General features: G+C 37.7%; 1 protein-coding gene across 1 annotated transcript; it reads left to right on the top strand.

The window, feature by feature from the left end:
* The first annotated feature begins 3,659 nt into the window (after window positions 1-3,659).
* Window positions 3,660-9,192, top strand: lsm3 (LSM3 homolog, U6 small nuclear RNA and mRNA degradation associated). The gene is made up of 4 exons (XM_053484281.1): window positions 3,660-3,736; window positions 5,874-5,984; window positions 6,872-6,967; window positions 8,896-9,192. The coding sequence occupies exons 1-4, from the start codon at window positions 3,716-3,718 to the stop codon at window positions 8,974-8,976; spliced, it is 309 nt and encodes a 102-aa protein (XP_053340256.1). The 5' UTR covers window positions 3,660-3,715; the 3' UTR covers window positions 8,977-9,192.
* Window positions 9,193-22,909: the final 13,717 nt, after the last annotated feature.

Here is a 22,909-nt window from a genome sequence, read left to right as displayed (position 1 = left end):
CATTGCGCGTCCTGCTTCCTTATATGGTCAGGGACGAATTATGGGTTGTGTGGGGCCCTGGGCAAAACGTTCTCTGGGATGGCTAGTTGCCACTTGTGGGTCCAAACTAGTGTGGTGTACGCGTACCGTGTTGTAAAAGCAGAATCTATTTTTGAAAGCTATCTTTTGCCGCTTTTTACTTTGGAAAAAATGAAAAGAAGGTGGGCTAAGTTGATACAGTAAGTTGGATCTCAAATTATAATCAGTACAGCCTAATGCCATTACCTCACGTTAAGGTTAGCACCAGGTTACCCATCTCTGTTTATAGAGACAGGTAGCAACGTAGCACAACCAGATTATATCATAACAAACATTATTTGTTTGAATTATCCAGAATGTGCTAGTTCAAAATAGAAATGGAAATGTTTATAAAAGTCAACCAAAATGCCATGTACCTGTTATGATCTGCAATTGTTGCTTTAAAGCTTTCCCGAAGAATACGATTACATCCTCGTAGCTAGGGGGCAGTCATATCTTGCGCAGGGCCAGGAACAAATAAATTCAAGGACACCAACAGAATGAAATGGTAAAGTAAGCGAAATCACAAATACTACCCACCTGTGTCATATTTAATAAACCAATAACTTAGATAAACAGCAGGTTTACACGTGGTCTGTCAGAATGTTGTGGAGAAGTGCGCTCATGTAGTTGAGAGGTTGCCGGGCGTTAGCTTGCCAGATGCAAGTTGACATGTATAAATCTGACGATGGTATAAGGTTACCTAGGGTAACCCTAACCCTAACCCCCCTAACACCAACACCAGCACCACAATCACAACCACCACAATTCAAGGGCCCTTGCCAGCCAAATGCCCTCCCTATAGGGTCAGGGGTCCTTGTAGGCAGAGGATCAAAGAATGTAGGCCCTCTAAAATAGACAAACGAAAATACATTGTTGATAAGCGTTGCAAATTGTTTTGAGCTAGGAGCCCCACGGGCCCCCTGCACCCCAAGGGCCCCTGGGCAGCGGCCCCGCTGGCCCGGTCCGTAATCCGTCCCTATATATGGTAAAACTTCCTGTAACTCGTGTCTAGACGAATATACATATAAATACTCGTATCCTTTTGTCTAACTGGAAAATGTTCACTGAGTGAGTGATTGTGGAAAAATAAACACACGATGTAGAGGTTTTTTTTTTTTTATTCAACTCGTTACAGCAGCATTATTTGGCAAAAAAACACAGAACGCGTCTGTCGCTCAGTAAAATATGTCATCAACCCGCGTCCACTGTTGCCATGGGTGACCAGACGCAGGCGGTGATTTAATCCCTAAGACACGGTCAGAATGCCGTAGGGTGTGAGTTTGTCACCAACCGTCTTTTTTTTTTGTAGGGCACGCACAGTAATACTGTATCATAGCAGTCATGTTTGTTCTTCTTCCTTTCCTTTTTAACTTCTTTTCACTCTTTTCGGTATGCTTGGCATGAAGGGAGTAATACAAAATGTTGACATGACTGTGCAGATGCAGCAGGATGCTGTTGAGTGTGCTATACAGGCTGTAGAGTTGTATAACTTTGAGATTGATGTTACTGCCTACATCAGAAACAAGCTTGACACCATATACAACCCTACCTAGCACTGCATTGTCGGAGGAAACTTTGGCAGCTGCTTGACCCGGTGACAACGGTGAGACTGACTTTTTACATGGGCAATGTGGCCATTCTGCTGTTCAAGTTTGACTGAGACCAGGCTTATCCTTATAATCCATTGATCCAGGTAATCTTGTAGTCCAACTAGGGACTGTGGAGGCCAGTGGCGATTACCACTGTTTTTATTTCCATTTTATGACTGTGGTGGATCCTTCGGTAAATATTCACACACTACAGGCAATTTTGGAACACTAATTAGCTTAATCTGCAGGTCTTTAAAACCCATCAAGCACGGGGAAAAACATGCAAACTCCAGTCATGCAGACCCCCAAGGCAGGAATCGAACTCAGACCCTGGATGTGCAAGGCCACCATGCTTGTGCCTTCCACCACTGTGTTGCCCTTTTCCAACAAACAAAACATCGCATGCACCACTGGCTACTTTGGTAAGCTTTATTCATGGTCCCCAGATATTGAACTATTGCACTCCTTTTCAATTTTTCTTCAAGGTTTAATTGCACATTTAATAATTAGGATAAATATAGCGGTCTAAAGCTTTCCTTTAGTTGAAAACAAACAACATTAAAAATAGAATTTAGTCTGAAATTTAGATTTAGTCTGCAATACCTTTTATCCTTTGTCTCTTACATTGAGCTAAATAATATATTGGAATTGGACCAAATACAAATATATATGGTATTGTGTCCCTTTAACAACAACAACAAAAAAAACATATATACAATAAAACATCAATCCTTGTTGGACAGTTGGCGGTGTATGCACAGGTTACACTAGGCAGCCTTATCATTAACTATAATGTCATACTGTCAATGGGCACTGGTGGCTTAGTGGTAGGTGTTTTACATGCCATTCGGTTGGCCTGGGTTTTGATTTCCAGCCAGTGAAAAAAACCTTCCAGCCAATGGACGCAGTGCCATTTCCAAGGGATAGCTCAGTGGTTAAGGCATTGGACTACAGTTCAGAAGATCCCAGGTTCAAACCCCACAACAACCAAGTTGCCACTGTTGGGCCCTTGAGCAAGGCCCTTAACCCTCAACTGCTCAGATTTGTAATGAGATAAAAAAAAAAAATGTAAGTCGCTCTGGATAAGAGCGTCTGCCAAATGCCTAAATGTAAATGTTGTGTGGACTGAATATTCCGCTGTGGCATGCCCTGGCCAACAACATGTCATACAAAAAAAACATATATACTGTATAAAACATCAATCCTTGTTGGGCAGTTGGCGGTGTATGCACAGGCGTTCCTCGTTGAATGTAACAGTGCATACAACAGGCAGAATTACGGGCTGACAAAACATTGGAACAGCGTGAGAAGCAGCAGCGAGTTGACCACACACTACAGTCACATATATAATATGACAACAGTAGACAGCGTCAATATCAACTTTAATGCCATACTGTGAGTGTGTCAAAGGGTAATGGTAGGCAGAGTCATCAGTTTTTTAAGGGAAAAATGAAACCTTGGATTTGACTAAAACTCCCCTACAGCGGCAGAACTAAGGGCTTCCAAAACACTGGAGGGCGTAAATATATATATTTATGTATGATACAGTACCTCATTATGGAACGTCCTCTGCAAACGCTTATAAGCCAATAATGTGTAAAAAAATATCCGATCTGGCAACAGTCGTCACTACAGGCTCGACCTCGAGTCTGATTGAAAGTGCTTTATTAAACGCAGGTAGGTGTATTTAATTCGACTTCTTTTAGAAGGTAAACCAAGAGACGGGCATGGCTCGTGTTGTGGAAGAACACATTTGTTTCCATGTGCACTATATTATTTAGAATATGTATCTATTAAGAATTGTAAGCATTTTATTACTTATTTTATTAATTTATTTTTGCAGAACATTACTTTGAAGTTAGGCAACATGGCCTAATTTGCAACTACAACCACTTTGTAAATAAAGTCACTATAGGTTTAAATGCAACCACTATAATATATATTAATACGTACATTTGTGCGCATGTGTCAATTATATATTATTTTGCACGATCACGCGGACATCTCGCGGGGTTTGAACGTGCCTTAAGTACGCGCGGTGCATTATGGGTACTGTCGCTTAAAAAATGGCGGACGACGTAGAACAGGTTTGTATTTTCCCTACATTTTTCTTTTAAGTCTGTTGTGGTTTAGGAGTTAAAACTTTGATTCTTGTTTATTTATAAATCCTTATAAATATCATAGTGACAGAGAGAGAGATATTCCAGACTGCAAAAAACAGCGAAGTGTTGACCGGTATAAGCAGTAATTCATATGATTCAGTGTTAGCAGGCTAAAATGTGCTGCAGAGACGGCATTGTGCTTCTCCTCCCACCCGTATTGCGACAAGCCCGCCTCTTTGGTAATTCCTCGCGCCTTCAGTTTTGCCGCTGAGTCACTCCTACTGGTCATCCCTTTTACTTGGCAGGTTTATTAGCCCATCACAGTGCAGGAGGAGGGATTTAGTGCGATACTGGCGGTCGGGGAGGTTATGCTCAAACTATAACAAAAATAATACCATAATAGTATATAATATAGCTGAAATAATGCATTATAACTACACGGCATTGTTTTTTTGTTTTTTTTTAACACATTTTTTAAAAATGTTGTGTGCGCAGTTAAGTGAAAAAGTTAGCACATCCCTAAAACAATATTATAACCTGAGGCATACCAACAAATATGTTGGATGTCACAGATCTTCCTTTATTTTATATATATATAAGGCGATCAACTCCGATATAAATGATTCTAAACCGAGCACAGAAACCTCCCCAAAAATGTTTAAAAACATTAGGGTCACATTTTAGAATAAAGAAAAGTAGAAAAAGAGAAAGGTATGCAGCTGTTATGTCTTTTTACTATTATTTACTTGGTAAAGTATAGGTGAGGATAACTTGTTTAACCTGCCTTGCTGTGTGAGGTTTGTGTAATATAACTTGCGTTAAATGACTTGTGTATAACCTGCCTTGTTGCCTTGCTTCTGTACCAAGCTTACAGAACACTGGATATAATTTAATGTAATAAGTGTAGCAAAGTTAAGGCAAATGCAAAGGTGTTTTGTGAAATGGCCTTTGCTCAGGGCACCATATATGCACTAAAGTCAAAACACAGAACTTTGTGCAGTCAGCAAAATCAGTGACTGACTGCGAATATGATTTATTTTTAAAACTAAACTTAATGTAAACCAACCGAGTAACAAATATTAACTATTGTATTATTATATTTTAAATGCATGCTATATCTAACTTTCAAGTAAAAAAATTTAAGTTCAAACAGCTTATTTAGATATACTATAGAATGAGAAAAAAATATACGAGGGGTGTTTCTTCAAACTTACTTGCTCCCCAGTCTCCCATTCCTTTGTTCCTTATTTTTTGTTTCACAGAGTTGGCAACCCTGTGTGTATATTTACAGGGTCTCCTACCAGTGTGAAATATACGTGTAGTGGTAGCCAGGGGAAAGGGTTGGCATTTCCTGATAGCAAAAAAGTGGTCTACTGCATCCAACAAATGCATATGACCTTTTAACACAATATTTTGATCTATTTGACAATTCTATAAATTTCACATTTTAATGATCCAACCTACAAACCCTCCCCTCTATTTTTACATATGTGAAGAATAAGATGCATTAAGAACTAAACACTGCCAATGTTTGTTAGAGCACTTAATCTCCTTCGTTTTCCAAAGATGATGTCCAATACCTACACGTAGTAATGCCTCTGATGCTGGTCCATTTTATCAATATTCACAGACATGGAGTTGGGTACTCCCCTTTTAATCTGTTTCTCAGGTCAGTTCTGATCTGATAAATACATAAATAAATAAACAAACCAGTGTGTTTCATCATGGATATTTAATTTAAAATACTGTATATTTGGTGCAGAAAGTTAAATTTCACCAACATATGGGTAGATGGAGGGGCTGGTTAGTAAGTTGGATCTCTGATGCTCTGTGTCTCTTTTCCTCACACCTTATAGCAGTATAAACAGATGCCATAGCACAAGAGAAAACTGTCAGATAATATTTAATTGATTGGGGATAGTATCGCTCTCATGGACAGATTTTTAAAAATGGTGTATATATATATATATATATATATATATATATATATATATATATATATATATATATATATATACTTGGGTGGCTGTCAATATACTTTGGTGGTCTGCTGATTTATACCCTATGTATAAACGCTATAATGCTTGACTTAATTTTTTTTGTGTCTTAATTTGTGTTTCAGCAACAGACCACAAACACGGTCGAGGAACCTCTCGATCTCATTCGGTTGAGTCTAGACGAGCGAATTTATGTGAAGATGCGGAATGACAGGGAGCTTCGCGGAAGGCTACATGTAAGATGGAGATTATCAGAGTTTTGTTTTTTTAACCCTCCAAGACCTGCCATTGAAGAGTTTCGCCAGAGTGTATCTTTGTATTTATTGGAGCATTTTCACGTGTCGTACGTTTATTTTGATTTTATGGGTGGTGGAGCTTGTTTACCCCTTTAAGGAGTTGTGCATCTATATGTCGCTGTTTATTTGGATAGTTTTTATTTGAGTGTTAGGGTTCCCATGCAAGACTGCAGTAATGGAGAGCAAAGAATAAAATGCTATGGATATTAGTACTGTAGGTAACGTAGCACCAGAGAACGCTCAAGAAGACAAATCTGATATGCACAAGATATTTTTGCACGCAATAAGCACTGTACCGGAAACGATTTGCACACGTGCGTTGGGGCAAAACAGTATCACAGAAAGATGTTGGAGGTTTGCCGTCAAAGTATCCAAAAATAATTATTGCTTTATGTTTTTTGGGTAAGTCAATTGGCATTCGAATTTTGATATGCACATGGGATTGACAGCGGTGTAAAAATCTTAAAGGTTTATCAGTTCTCACCCCAAGGGTATGCTCTTTATGAACGAGGAGTATTCAGCAAAGTGTGATGCTGTATTAGCGTAGGAAGTTCTCTTGAAAAGGGCCTGTTTTTAGCTTGAGGATCTGAATTGTTACAAGGGCATTGTACTGAGTCCGCATCGGGAAAAACATTGTTCTCAAACAAATTAAAAAGAAGCGTCTGAAGAAAACGGATAGATGAGCAGCGAAACTAATATTCACAGATGAAAAGAAACTAAATAATGGGAAAAGTGTTAACCTAAACCGAAAAATACATTTAATAAGATTTTAAATGTCACTAGACAGTGTATATACAGTGAGCTCATGCTTTGTACATCTGCTTTAGGCTTATGACCAGCATTTGAACATGATTCTTGGGGATGTGGAGGAGACGGTGACGACAGTGGAGATTGATGAGGAGACGTATGAGGAAATTTACAAGGTGAGCTGCATGTGTGTGTAAGATGTTTGCTTGTAATGGGTATTTAGAAATGTAGGGGGACAAGAATCAGCAAAATGTTTAGTTTGATATGTGACTGACAACAACAAAAGAATATAGTAATGGAGAAAGGGACTTCATCATAATTTTTAGCCCATCAGTACATTTATTTTAACATTAATGGATCCGGGACACAGATACATTTGTCCCCAGTGTTGGTCCAAGGGTGCTTTCAAAGTACGGTCTCAAGTTTGGGACGTCTCTATAATATGAACACTCTTGTTCCAGGCACAGTTCTCTGTTTCATAAAAGACGTGTAAAAAAAAAAATACTAAAATCTGTGAATGCGATATGTTGGAAAAAGTCTTTACATAGGGGAAACAGACACTTTAGCAATATGTAACTTTATTTACAAGGCGCTCTCTACAGTGGCCATTCCCAAACTTAAGCCTGTGGCCCAATTTAAAAAGGGAAAATATTCTGTGGCCATGCCAAGCTTTAAATCACTGTTAACTCATATCAACACATGAGACTAATATTTGAAGAATATCTTGTTTAAATCCCATGGTCTTGTTTTTTTTTTTTTTTTCTGGTTCATTTTAAATGTAGCTTGTCAAATGATTTATTTTGGGGGGGATCATTTTAATCCTACTTACAAAATTAAAAACTTGTTGGTTATAAATGACGTCTTCACTTTTTTATTTTCCTGGTACACCAAGGTCTTCAAATGACCTTTTTAACCCCCACAGGTTAAAACAAAAAAGAAAAAAAAAAAAGCCTGTGGGCTTAGATCAGGGGATCTTGGAAAAAAAATCCCTTATGTTCGCAGACTTTTGGATCACTCAGTGTTGTAAATTATACTTTTAATATAATGTCAAGATAGAAATTACTGTACAACACTCAGTTCTGGCTCACTGATTTGATTGGACAAGCAATATTCCAAAAGTGCTGATGGGTATTGTAAAAGCACTGGTCTATTTCTCTGTTTCACTAGCTTGTCTTTATTCATTACATATAAACTTACAGCTCCAGCAGTAATTTATTATACTGAAACTGTTGCACTTACTGTGGGCTGTCATTCGAGCAACTAAACACATTGTTCTGTTGTTTTGATTTTGTGGCAGAGTGAGATTCGATTCAGTGGCACCATGTATCTGTTAAATAGTCCAAAAATGTCAAATTCATTAAATATACCACAGACTTTTTTTTTTTTTTTTACTCATTTGTGGTTTTTTTTTTTTTTTTTTATAAAAAAATTTAATACTTTTTAGATTTTTTAAAATTTCTTCCAGGTTACAAAACTACCAAATATATTTGATAAATATTAAAATGCTTTTTATTCATCGATACATTAATTGCCAGCCTTATACTCTCACACTTTTGTCCAGTAGGTGGTGATAATGCACCGTTCCACCATCCATAAACTTAGAAGAAGTGGATAAAGCATTAAGCTCAAGTATTTTTAGCAAAAGCTGTGGTATATTTTTAAGGAATTCATACTTTGATCTAACCTTTTACAAATATTTGTAAGTGTTGATCAACAAAGTGTTTCTTAAAGCTTGGTTTTTAGATAAAATATTTGATGTACAATTTGATATTAATGAATCATTTATAAATCTTTGTATAAAAAGAGTGTAACACTCAGTCATGAGCTGTTTCTAACCAAGCTAGACATTACACTGGAATACCAATTCTACTTGATCTCTCTTGTATATCCATAGACCTTTTTTTTAAGCTACACTTGTCAGCTTGTTTATTACAGACTAAATATTTGAGCGCTTGTTCAGAGCTCATTGCTCATAAACATTATCTTTCTGAGAAAATTATCGAGTTTGATAATTTAAGTTTCAAGAGTTCAAGGTTTTTTTTTGTCAATGCCCTCTGTTTATATTTGGTTATTAATTTTTTTTTTAAATGTCATGTTTCTGCAGTCAACGAAGAGGAACATTCCTATGTTGTTTGTCCGTGGAGACGGAGTCGTGCTAGTCGCTCCGCCACTGAGAGTTGGATAAGTTCTGAACAAAAGACATTTGGACTGTAAATTATGGATATTGGATTTTTTCTTTCTTCCAACAACTGATTTGTAATGTTTTTGTATCTTTAGTTGAAAAATGTTGCAGAAGTTAATGTTACATGCTAATTCAATTGTATGTTTCAGTTAGCCACTTGAAGCTATTAAGGATTTTTCTCCATCTGTGCTTCATATTCAATAAAACAGTAATTTCTGATGTAATTGTGCTAGTGTGATTATGATGTATACAGTAATCAGTATAAAAGCTGTTTTTGCTTTGTATTACAGTAGTGGCCAGAATGTGGCGCCACCTCCACATCAAATTACAGTTTCCGTTCCACCATTAAGGATTTTTGCAGTACTGTGCTTCTGTTTGCCAGTGTGTTCCCTCAGAGTGCTCATGTGTAGCGCATGTTATTTCCTGCCTTGCTCTACCCTGTACTTGTGTTAGTTAGGTAATGGGTGGAAAGCAGGAAAAAACAAACAACAATAAGCATGGTTCATGTACTAAAAACACTAATTTATACCAGCCCTGTTCCTGGAAGTCTACCTTTGCACAGGCTTCAGTTTTAAGCCTCTTTAAGTTCACACTGCTTAATAAAGATGTTTTTGAACATTATCTGATGCCTTTAGGCTGCTAGTTTAGAGTTTCCCGAAACTTTTGCATGACTTTTTTTATGTTGAAAATTATTGGATTGGAAAAAGTGTATTAGTATATTCCTTTAAAACAGAAACTTGAGCTCATTTCCCATCACAAAGGATTTTTTGAGTGTGGTGGTGTACTTTTATTCAACCAGTGTCCTTTTGGATTTCCCACAGCCTATATATACATCTGGCATGTTTCTGGTTTCAACCAGATATAGATGAGATTCAGAAAAGATGAATGTGAGATTGCCCCTGAGAGGTCTGTAATGGAAGACACAAAATCTATAAAAAGGATTCCTCAAGTTAAAGAAAAACAAATCCCAGAGGTAGATGTTATTTAAGTAAATAACACATTCAATCTGAAAAGTATCAAATGTGATAATTGTAATTATAAACTGTTTGGATAAAACGCGAAATTGAGTGAACTGCATCAATACTAAAATTTCAGTTTAATGCTGATTGTTACAGATGTTAAATCTGTTAAACTGTGAGAAATTGTAACTATACACATACAGTATACTGATCAGCCATAATACAATCACCTGCCTAATATTGTTTAGGTCCCCCTTGTGTCACCAAAACAACAATGACCCATCAAGGCATGGACTTCACAAGACCTCTGAAGGTGTGATTTGCTATCAGGCTCACAGATAGATCACATCATACAGAGGTGTCCTTAAAGTCCTGTACATTGCAAGGTGGGGCCTTCATGGATCTGACTTGTTACTCCAACACATGTCAAAGATGCTCAATCAGATTGAGATTCTTTGAAGGAATTTGGAGGCCAATACAACACTATTGTTGTATATGAACTTTGTCATGTTCCTCAAAACATTCCTAAATGATTTTGCAGTGTGACAGGGTCACTGGAAGGCCATTGCCATCAGGGATTTCTTAATCAGCAACTATTTTTGCTAAGTGTTGCATACCAGCACCCATGGCTTTTTAGCAAAACATTACCCAGAGCATCAGACTGTCCTTACCAGTGAACATAACAATTCTGATGTTCACGTGCCTATTGTAGGAGCTTTCAGCAGGGGACAGTGGTCAGTGCGGGAACACCTTCCTATCACAGTGAGAAATATTTTTTTTAGCAAATTGTGCTTCAGTAGCTGAAAGAGTACAGTAGCAGAACTCTTTTCTGCCAATAAAAATATCCTGTAGCTCCCTAAATAGTGAACTATGCTCAGCACAGCGGTGCCATTTAGATGTTTACAAACTCCATCAAATGCTAGACTTGCACCAGAATTACATAATCCTACTATGTTATCACTCCGCCACCCAAAAAACATCCGGTCAGAGGTGGTCCTTTGGTGTTGGCCACATTCAGTAAGTGTGTGCTACGAGAGTGCAGTATAGATGGATACAACTTTGTCATTGCATAGTACTGGTACTCAGATATATAAATGTATACTATATATATATATATATATATATATATATATATAAATTTTTTTTATTTAATTTAACCATGCTTGGATAAAATGTGAAATTGAGTGAGCTGCATCGGTACTAAAATTTTCAGTTTAATGCTGGTTATGTCACAGATGTTAAATGTCCCTTTGTGTCATCATTTTATAGATATTTTTTTGCCTGTTTCTCACCTGCAGACATGATGCAGAAATGACTCATTGTTTAAGTTTTCCACCATGCAGACAAGCCAGTATTTGTTACATGGCACTGTTCCACTTTAATTGTATAACACATAAAAGATCAACCAAGTTGCCAGGCGTGTGCAAATATTTGTCCTAAGCACATGATGTGCAGATTTTTTTGCCTGTTTTTCATTGTAGCAAGGAATTCTTGTGTTTTGTGTTTCATTCATGAAAGGCAGACAGAGATTCCACTGCAAACCGAAACCCAACTTTGAAAAAAAAAAAAAAAAAAACTGCCTCAGATAAAAGTATAAGGAGTGATAAGTACAGAAAACATTAACTTTTAGTGATCAGCCATACTGTAACATCAAAACCACCAGCTTAATATTGCGTAGGTGCCTCTTTTGCTACCAAAACAGCTCTGACAAGGCTGACATGGACTCAGTGCTGTAAGTTTTAAAGTAGTTGGTCTCTGTCCAGCACATCGAAGATGCATGATTGGATATAGATCTAGGGAATTTGGAGGCCATATCTTGAACATGTCTTGAACTCTTTGTGATGTTCTTCAAACCATTCATGATTGATTTGTGCAGTGTGTTGAAGCACATTATCCTGCTGAAAGAAGATGTACTTGGTCTGCAACAATGTTTAGATAAGTAGTACATGTCAAAGTAACTTGGCAGCTCCTAAGGTTTCCCAGCAGAACCTTTCTCAGTGCATGACACTACCTCTGCCAACTTGTGTTCTCCTCATAGTGCATCCTGGTGCATCCCAAGCCACACATAAACACACTTGGATCATTCACAAGATGTAAAAGAAAAAAAAAAGGTGTGTTTTGACACCTTTCTGCTATTTGAGCTGCATTTGCTCTTCTGCAGCCAGAACCAGATGGGCTAGGCTTTACTCCCCATGTGTAAATGAGCCTTGGGTACCCATGACCTTGTCGGGAGTTCGCTGGTTGTCCTTCAGTAGGTACTCACCACTGCATACCAGGAACCGTTTTGCAGATGCTCTAAATTGTCTAAACATCACAATTTAGCCCTTGTGAACAACACTTAGATCCTTGGCCATTTTTCCTGCTTTCAACACATCAGCTTTGATGACTGACTGACTGCTTTCTATCGAATTTATCCCGCCCATTGACAGGTGCCACTCTAACAAATTTTAGTTTGATGAATTGTCTTGGAATGTACCATCTGGTGTTCAAGGTCCAAGTGTATACTGTTAAAATAACATGATATAGAAGGTAAGTAAACAATTTGTAAATATTTATTTTATAACATAAATCCCTAAATGGACAGCACAGTGCTGTAGTGGTTAGCACTGTGGCCTCGCACCTCCAGGGTTGAGGTTTCGATTTCCACCTAAGATCTGTGTTTTTGGTGTGAGTTCATTTACCGTGGTGCAAAAAATATTTAGTCAGCTACCAATTGTGCAAGTTCTCCCACTTAGAAAGATGCTCCTCTATCCTCCACTCCTTACCTGTATTAATGGCATCTGTTATCAATATAAAAGACACCTGTCCACAACCTTAACTGTGAGCAAAAATCCAAGAACCACACGGGGGGACCTAATGAATGACCTGCAAAGAGCTGGGACCAAAGTAACAAAGGTTACCATCAGTAACACACTGCGCCGCCAGGGACTCATATTCTACAGTGCCAGACGTGTCCCCCTGCTTAAGACAGTACATGTTCAGGCCCGTCTGAAGTTTGCTAGAGATCATTTGAATGATCCAGAAGAGGATTGGGAGAATGTCATATGGTCAGATGAAATCAAAATAGAACTTCGCGTTTGGAGGAGAAGGAATGCCCAATTGCAATTACTGTGAAGCATGGTGGTGGAAACATCATGCTTTGGGGCTGTTTTTCTGCAAAGGGACCAGGACGACTGATCCGTGTAGAGGAAACAATGAATGGGGCCATGTATCGTGAGATTTTGAGTGAAAACCTCCTTCCATCAGCAAGGGCATTGAAAATGAGATGTGGCTGGGTCTTTCAGCATGACAGTGATCCCAAACACTCCGCCCGGGCAGCGAAGAAGTGGCTTCTTTCATTTCAAGGTCCTGGAGTGGCCGAGCCTCAACCCCATCTTGGGGTTGAGATCTGGAGTTGTCTCCAGATCTCAACCCCATAGAAAATCTTTGGAGGGAGTTGAAAGTCTGTGTTGCCCAGCAACAGCCCCAAAACATCAACAGGAATGGGCCAAATTACCAGCAAAAGTATGTAAAAACCTTGTGAAGACTTACAGAAAACAATTGACCTCTGTCATTGCCAACAAAGGGTATATTACAAAGTATTAAGATGAAATTTTGTCATTGACCAAATACTTATTTTCCACTGTAATTTGCAAATAAATTCTTTAAAAATCCTACAATGTGTTTTTAAGTTTGTTTTTTTTTTACTTATTTTGTCTCTCATAGTTGAGGTATAATTACTGATAAAATTACAGGCCTCTCTCATCTTTTTAAGTGGGAGAACTTGCACAATTGGTGGCTGACTAAATACTTTTTTGCCCCATTGTATCTATGTTGTCCCTGTGCTTGGTGGGTTTCCTCTTACAGTCCAAAGACATGCAGTGTGTGTGCCCTGTGATAGATCCTGTGCCCTGTGGCACCTTGACCATGGTGTACACTGCCTTGTGCCCTAAGTCTCCTGGGATAGGTCCCCATACTGGTTTAAACTGTAAAAAATACATGTTATGCAGTAAAAGCAATTACTGTTTTGCTGTATATTTTACGGAATTGTTCTGGTAACCCCAGCTGCCAGTTTTTTTCCGTAAAATCTACGGGATTTTTTTTACAGTGTAGGAGTTTTAACAATGATATCTTTTAAAGTGGAAATGGCTTTGAGCAAAGTCAGGACTGCATGGAGATGTACTGTAGCATAACCTCTAGCCGAGTACTTGTAATGTGCAAGTGATGTTGATGAATGATTGTGGGTACAGTTCCCACAGAAAGATTGCATCTCTTCTGATTTTCGAGCATCAGTTGTTCCACGTGTTAAAAGTTCATGGGAACCATTTCTTTCAGTAATAATGTAAACTGCCTGGTCAAAAAAGTCACCATTTCAGATGGGTAAAAATTTTAGGCTGCATTAAGAAAAGTATACAATGATGTATTTGAAATTACTGGAACTGGATTGAAAACTGTTTAAAACATTAGCAAAATCTAGAAGGATATTGCTGAGTCATCAACTTTGTGAAAGTTGAAAATTTGGTTGAAAAAAAAAAAACAAGAATGCAGATCACTTAAACACTCTGTGAAGTTGCATGGTTAAAAAAAATCAGAAGTAAAAAACATAGTTTAATAGTAAAAGTAAGAGCATTTGCATATACACACACAATGTAATGAGAGCTCATAGGATTGGGACTGTGTGGCCACATGATGGTGAGAATCATTAAAAAGGGCTTAAACTTTTGTTATGGAGCAAACAGACTGCACTGTGGAACAAATGGAAAGGGAATGAAGTGATGCACCCATCATGCACAGTGGCCACTGTACAAGCCATAAATGCAAAATAGTCAGCTGATGACCTGGAAGTACTAAATAACCAGGTTATCCCATCAGTGGAGTTTTTCTTTCCTCATGGCATGGACATATTCCAAAGCTCTAATTGAAATAGCATGGTTCTGGAAATATAAGGAATCATGTTAATATGAACTAGCCACCACATTCTGTTCTCTAATCTAAGTTAAAGGTAACTGGATGGAATCTTATTGTGTGCAACAGACAGTGTACAATACAATTACAATTTGTCTAGTGTCATAGTTCACATAAAGTGTTTTTATAATGTACTATAATGTTCTAGAATGTTCCAAAATGTTCCACAATGTTCCAGCATCCCATGGAACATTCTCAGAATATGTCTCATATAAAAGTAACAGTTGATTTCCTGTTGAGTCCATACTATTTTTTTACAAAACTTTCACTTACATTTACAATTAGGCATTTGGCAGACGCTCTTATCCGAAGTGGCTTACAAAAGTGCTTAAGTGTCCATAATTGAGTAGATCCTTACACTGGGTTACTACGTTACTAATTATTTACCATTAGTCAAAGGTGGCGGTGGCGTTGATGTTGGGGGTAGAATTAGTATTGAAGAAACAAATATCTGTTGCTATACAAGCTCTAAAGTTCTCTATATCACTTATCCTGTAAGGGGTCATGGTAGGCCTGGAGCCTATCCTAGAGGACTCAGGGCACTTGGTGGGGTACACCCTGGACATAAAGCCAGTCCAATGCACGGCACAGAAGCACACACACACACACACACACACACACACACACACACTTACTCAAACACACAGTATATACAATTTAGAAATGCCAATTAGTGTAACCAGCAAACTTTGTGCACCTGAGGCGGGAATCGAACCCTCCACGTTGGATGTGCTACGCAACTATGAACCACTAGACCAATGTAAAATAGTCAAATATTTATAATAACATGTAAAATTTATATGAAAAATTGTTAATGCACTAAAATGTAAAGCCCAAATATACTGTAACTTCTGTTTTAGAATTCCTTTGATAAAGTAATACATTTAAATTTAAGTACTGCATTTCTGGAATTAGTGTGATGCATAAAAATATACTCTGTGGGGTAAAGCCAGGCCTCAAATGGTATGATTATGGTTCAAACGGGGCTTGTCTTATGGAGAAGTATTCAGTCCTGAAGATTTCCAGTATAAGAAAATTTAAATGCACTCAGAATGTTTAGACAGTACACAGATGCTTATCAAAAAATACTGAACATCCTCACAAAAAATGTTAAATAAAGTATGCTTTTGCTTGTCATAGAAATACTTGTGTAAGCAGGCATAGAAGGAACAGTTATATGGTTGAAATTTCCCTGGCAGCTGATACTTTTATATGGAGGTTATATTGAACCTCCAGCCTTCTAAGACATAGTATGACTGCAGATCAATCCCTGTTATCTATTATCACCCAAATTAGGATGGGTTCCCTGTTCAGTCTGGTTACTCACAAGATTTCTTCTTATTGCCATTTCAGGGAGGTTTTTTTTGCCATTGTCACTCTCGGCTTGCTCATGAGGGACGATCTAATAATTCACATTTCATACAAACTTACATAATTTCTTTTGATTATATAAAGCTGCTTTTTGCGAAAATTACAGTTGAAAATTACAGTTGTTCACAATTACAGTTTTCTCCTAAATAACAGTGTCTTAGATTAGAAACCAAGGAGATGTTCAGTATCTTCACTGTGTTGATGGATTCCAGTACAGATAGGAAATACAAATAATTTGTGGCCTTAGCTGTGTTGGATATATTACAACACTCTTGCATAAATATTACCCTTTTTTAGCTTTTCCATGTTTTTTAGGATTACAATCTGAAATTGACTTAGTTGGGATTATACATGATGTCATAAAGCTACAAAAATCTGTATACTTTAGCTTAATTATTTTCAGGTAAAAACTGTTATTGCACAGGTATTTACCCTTGTTACTAGGGAACATTTAATCAGGTCTGGTGCAACCAGTTACCATGGGTTACCAATTGACCTGCATGCAATTAAAGTGGCAAATGTTTTCAGTATGAATTAAATGAACCTGTTTTCAGAATTGGGAACATGGCTCAACATTTGATCAGGCAACAGCATCATGATGGATGAGTTAAAACAAATCTGGGAGTAGATGGTCTAGAATCATGGTTTGGCTGTAAAAAAAAAAATGGTAAAAATCACATGGAGCAACATTATATACCTTAGTGAAAAATGGAGGGAATATACTGTAGAAGAACCACAACTCAATGCCCAGGTAAAACAGGGTTTATTTAGAGAAGCAACCACAAGTCATATTTTATGCACATTCATGATATAGTCATGGATAAAAGAAATGTTGCACATACAGTACACATTTCTTACAAAAAGTATTTTTGTCAAATAAAGATACAGTAAGTTTGATTCAATACAAAAAGCTGTGTCCCCATTAACACCAGAAATTAAACATGCTGATAATGCTTATAATGATGTACAGTAGAGATAACATTGGTTAATGATATGGCCTTCTTCTTTCATGTTCAGCAAGTGTGACTGCAGCCAAACAGTCATTGAACAGTCTGATCATTTATTGTGTGCAAACCCTGGAGTAGTGGCAGGACTTTCCGTACAATTTCTCAAATGACACCATCAAATTAGTCTGTCTTGTTTTGGCATTGTCATGTTTAGCCTTCCAGACCTTGAGCACTCAGCAGTGGAACCAGTTGTTTGGAATCTGTTCCACAGCCTGGAAATGGTATTTCTGGCAACTCCAAACCATCTGGTGACATCTGCTTGCTTGGCACCAAGTTGAAGCATTCTGATGGGCCTCTCTCTGCTAGCATTGTATAAATATGACATGATAGTATAAAGATAAAATACACAACTAGAATTTTCCCTTACTTTGTATACATGTAGACATGTCAGCTGGTCATGATCACATAGCAAATTTTGTGCACGTGCATGACGTCCCTTAAAAAGACGTTCTTTTTTTCATGAGTTAGATCATCCGCAATAAATTGTCCTGAAATTAATTTAAAATCCATGCCTTGCAGAACAGGTAAAAGTAGGCAAATGATTTTTCAATGCTGAAAGACCCTCAGCAGATTCAAAAACAATGCAGACTGATAACCAGGCTTCTGCTTCCGTAGCAGTCCTGGGTTTCCCAGCCCCAGCTTTTTAATGTTGCTTATTATTAAACTACACGGGAAGCATGCAGCCCGAGAGTGAGGGAGAGCCTTGCTGAAACTTTAGAGCACATGAGCCAGCAGTCATTTATTGTTCCTGTGAAATATTAAGCCTACAATAATGTGTTGCCATTCTACAGACACTTAAAAATCATATACTTTTATCAGAATGAGATATTTCATCCACACATCATGTTTATATATAGACATACTAATTATATACCCAGTACATGTTATCTTGAAATTCCACTCTTCCCAGATCTCATAGGTCAGGTTTGTAGATTTACTGTTTTGTTGTGCTCATGTTTCTACCCACGATATCCAAAATTACTAGATGGTTTGTGGTTTATGCTCTTCGGGCTCCACATAATGAACAAACGTCCCAACATCCCATTCGGTTTGATATGCTGAGGTTTTGGATAAGTCTCTTATTTATGTCACATCGTGTTATCCCTTTAATATAATCTGTTATGTAAAATGCCAAAGTGCAATCAGTTTAAGCACACCGTGGTTTACCTCAGCATTCCGAACAAACTAATTTAATAAGCAGGTTCTGTATTAAAATGCTGGGTTTTATATCAGCGATGCTGAACTTAATGAACTGGCCAGGGGTGGTGTTTTTTTTGTTTTGTTTTTTTCCGTTGGCCTTTGAGCAAAAACATCTTTGTTTTCTTCTAAAGAAGCATGTCTGAAATTATACAGGCGAAGGCGATTTTAAGTATCTTGGCGTCTTGAAGCGTATCTGGAAACAGCTAGATGATTTTACTAGTAACTAAATTTTCTAAAGACCTGTTCTATCCTAGATATTGTGAGTAGAAGGGAGTTTGCAAAGCCTTTTTAATTATTTTTTAAATTATTTATTCATTTGACATTTTGTTGGATTAAAATTAAAGGTTGTTAACAGGTTTGGTGAAAATTAGCTAAAACTAGGTGTTTTTACCTCCAAACATATGATTAAAATCGGACCTGAATCATAGCACTAGAGGAAAAGCTTCCTAGATTGAAAACTGATTGGCAGGCAGTTACAGATGCCTCTGGCTGATGAGATAATAGTGACCGACACTTGTGTTGTTCATGGTTGCTTTTTTCCAGGACAATTGTCATTTTGGCAAAGCAGTTCTACAAAATCAGAAGAAAATTATAGAAATATGTGAAAAAATATGCAAGAATAAAAAAAAGAAAAATCAATAAACACTATGTAACAATAGACACTGTCTTCAAGCAACTTCACAGAAATCCGGATGTGGATTTAGACATTTGAATTTAGGAATTTGGCAGAGGTGCCAAGTAAGTGAGATGAGAGGATGTTCAGTTAGATGTTTCAGTGTATTAGACATCCCTTTAATAGGCACCGGTATAAAGCTTTTAGAATTACAGCAGCAGTTCTTAGTTCCCTTTCATACATCCGGATGTCTGATGAGAAATCTCGCCAAGAGTGATTTTGGCGAGAAAATTGCACACGTAAGCCCTTGTATGGGTCTCTTCAAGCTCTCCAAGCCTCTCTTCAATCGCACGTCAATTCTTTCCGAAGACTTTTCATGAGACAAAATAGATTTCTCTTGTACCGTTCTCCTCACACTCATAGACTCCCCTCTGTGGCACTCCAAGCACTGCCCAGAGTTGCAGGGCTTTCTATTTCTCACGGATCTTGTGGATGCAAAGATGGCGAAATTTTTATTTGGAAAGTAAACAAAAGTTATTAAAGCAGTTTAGTAGGATTGAGGAGGACAAGGAAAGCACTGGGGTGTGGTCTATATAGTCCAGGAGAGAGCTGGTGAGATCAGGTAGAGCGTTTGTGAGAATGCCCACTAGGGGCCATGGGACATGCTCGTCATGGTCCCACCAAGCTCTTCTCATCAAGCACTTCTCACCTTCCCTCGTTCCTGGATGAGAACTCATTGTTCATGTCAAAGTTCCCCTTAAATCTGTACAGCCATGATGGAATGACAATTTTCTTGCCAGAATCTACACGATTTTTTATGGAACTCCGGTATGTATGAAAGGCGCTTTAGTTATAAAATCACTCGGGTATACATATGGAACAATCCACAACAGCAGAAAATGAATCTGTAAGTCAGTGGTTGAAAGTGGCAGCAAACAAAGTCTTTAACTCTTAACTTCACAGCTCAGTGCTTACATTGAACCTCACTTCATAAAATAAAAATATTAACCAAATAAATAAATAAATGTAAATGGAATGCTGTGCCATATGATTGTTTTAATGTTGTACTGCAACTTAAGCCTGAAGCCCATGATGAGTTTTACTAACATCGTAAATGTAACCATTGCATATTTTACGGGATGCACTGTTATTACAAGCCATCTGTTTTTGCTGTACTCAAATCTTCCTGCCAGTTGCAGCAAATCCTAATTGGGCATTTAAATTTATTATGTTTTATTAACTTTTTATTTAGGCAAGAAAGGCAAACTAAGGACAGTCTCCTTTGCAGTGAAACTAAATAAAGAAGTCAGTGTTGGTGGGAATAAAACATTCATAAGACGATATCATGCTTGTTGGTACATCCTGATGAGAAACTGCTAAAACAAATGAAATGAACTGCCTGTTATGCAATATGTCTGAGAAAACACCAATATAGTAGCTGGTTGGTGGCTGTCCTTTGGTGAAACTTTTATATGATTACATAAGATTGATGGGGAAACTTATATTGTAGGTTTTTTCTAATAATATATTGTGTGTTATGCTGTGTGTTGATGACAACAGCCTTAATTAAGATGAGAAATATGTTAAGAACATTAGACATTAGATGCATATTAACTTACTTCTATTTAATTTTGACAAGACGGGAATACATGTACTAGGACCACATGCAGCTAGAAGTAGACTTCCTGATCACACAGTGATGCTGGATGGCATTTCTCTCTTTCATGCGATGCACTGTAATATTGATGCATAATATTTCTAAGATAGCCTTCTTTCATCTTAGATAAAAAAACTATGCTAAGATAAAAAATATAATGTCACCACATGAGGAACAAATGCTAGTTCTTGCTTGTGTTAACTCTAGGATGGATTATTGTAGTGCCTTACTGTCTAGATTTTTTAGTAGGTGCATAAACACTGTCCAGCTGCGGCAGCCAGAGTCACTCATTTACTTACTCAGTATCTATACTGCTTAATCTTGTTTACAGAGTCGCGAGGGGTCCTTAAGCCCATCCCAGGAGACTTAGGGCATGACGCAGGGTAAATCTCTGTGTTTCCGCTTTCCCCAGAGGAAAAACTACCTGATTGGCTCCTGGAAGCTGGTTACTGCTCTCCTCTGATTGGTCTACACGAATATAAAATCACGACATCACTTCCTCAGGGGCAGCAGTTGGTTGCCATTTTGTGAACTGAGCAGTGGGTTTTGTGGATTGTATAGAGATTGTGAGCCATAGTTTCTTTTTGCTTTGTTGGCTTTTGTATTTAACTGTAGCCCTCTAAATTTGGTGTTTGACCCATCTTTTGTAAATATTGTACATAATAACTTGGTACAGTAGGGAGACTGATGCCATTTTTCTTTGAGAATTCTTTTGTTTTGTGTTTGTTTTTGTGATAGGAAGTTAGGAAAGGGTATTGTATTTTATTGTATTTTATTTTTATTTTGTTTTTCTTTAGGTAAGGTAGTACCTAAAACCAGGACTTTTGTTTGTTATTTTGGCCTTGTTAGCTCCTGAACCTAACCTCCCAATAAAACATTTGTTGTACAGAAAATCTCTTGCTTTGGTTAGTCCTTTCATGTTGTGCTTCTTCCCTAGACGGGGCGTAACAACAGTACACATGCGCACGAAGATTAACTATATGAGTGGCGCGTGCACACTTAGACTGAGCATGGGGGACGATTACCAACAATCCCACAGTATGAGAGAGAAGAACCATTGTGATCATGCGACGCTCTGCAGACAACGGGTATACTGTACATACTACAGTACTCGTATATAATGACCTTGCTTGTTTAACAAGTTAAAATTTATTTAAAATTTTTTGCTTGTCTTGCAAAACGCTTGCAGAGCAAGTTACTCACAATCCAATGTTCCACTGTATAATAAAAGCCACGGCCCTCAGGGGCAAGAGTTTTTCTAACAAAGTGCCTCAGTTAAAGAATAGTGTTCCAGATAATGTCAGCAACAGAAACAGCCTGGGTGCTTATGTTTAGGCTGAAAAATTATTTCTTTAGTCAAACCCTCTGTGAATATTTTTTATTTAGGTAAGTACAGATCTGGGGGCCTCATGAAAGTGACTGGTTGTAAGTTATTTACTTCTCAGAGAGCCTTCACGTCTGTCTTGTCTTCTGGCTCTCCCTTTTAGATATGCTGTCATAGCCTAGTCCTGCTAGAGTCCCTGATCTTATCTATTACATGACAGTAAGCACACCTAACTGCTAACTGTTCTCACTCTCCGATGGTGACATCAACTGGAAATGGATTTTATATCTACTAAAATACATTTTCTGTTATAAAATTGTACCTTCAACACCCCCCCCAAAAAAAAGTTATAAAGGAATTTATTTATGACCATACAGATGATGATAGGTTCTCTTTTAAGTCCGGTTCCTCTCAAGGGTTCTTCTCCATGTTCATCTTAGAGATTTTCCTTTCCACCAATGCCCCTGGCTTGCTCATCAGGGAGAAACAGTTTGATTTTATATCCAGTTTTATTCCTGTTAAGCTGCTTGTTAAAAGCACTTTGAATTAAGCTAAAATAACAAACAACAAATGCCCTTAATCCTCCCTGCTCCAGAGGCAATGCATCATGTATGTATCATGCTTGACCCTGTGAGGAAAAGAATTTCAATACCCTGGGTATGTGTGACAAATAAACCTTTAGCTTAAAGTCTAGATTGATTTGTTGAGACTAGGGTTGCTTACAAATCATGAATTCTCCTACATACCAGTATATTTTAGCCCAAATCTAGGTTGCATCCACCAGAAGGTTCAGACTTGTCCATTAAAGATGAGATGAAAAGTAAACTTCAAAAAGAATACAGAAATGGTTAAAGAGACAAA

The sequence above is a fragment of the Clarias gariepinus genome, chromosome 23 (genome assembly GCF_024256425.1).
Source record: "Clarias gariepinus isolate MV-2021 ecotype Netherlands chromosome 23, CGAR_prim_01v2, whole genome shotgun sequence".
NCBI classification, from domain to species: Eukaryota; Metazoa; Chordata; class Actinopteri; order Siluriformes; family Clariidae; genus Clarias; species Clarias gariepinus.
Note: the sequence above shows the minus strand (reverse complement) of the source record. Positions and strands in the feature narration are given on the sequence as shown.

Excerpts from the sequence above, each read along its gene's own strand:
- lsm3 (XM_053484281.1), top strand. The coding sequence starts at position 3,716 with ATGGCGGACGACGTAGAACAG. Across the intron at positions 3,737-5,873 it reads TGGCGGACGACGTAGAACAG|CAACAGACCACAAACACGGT; the intron begins GTTTGTATTTTC and ends TTTGTGTTTCAG. Across the intron at positions 6,968-8,895 it reads CGTATGAGGAAATTTACAAG|TCAACGAAGAGGAACATTCC; the intron begins GTGAGCTGCATG and ends ATGTTTCTGCAG.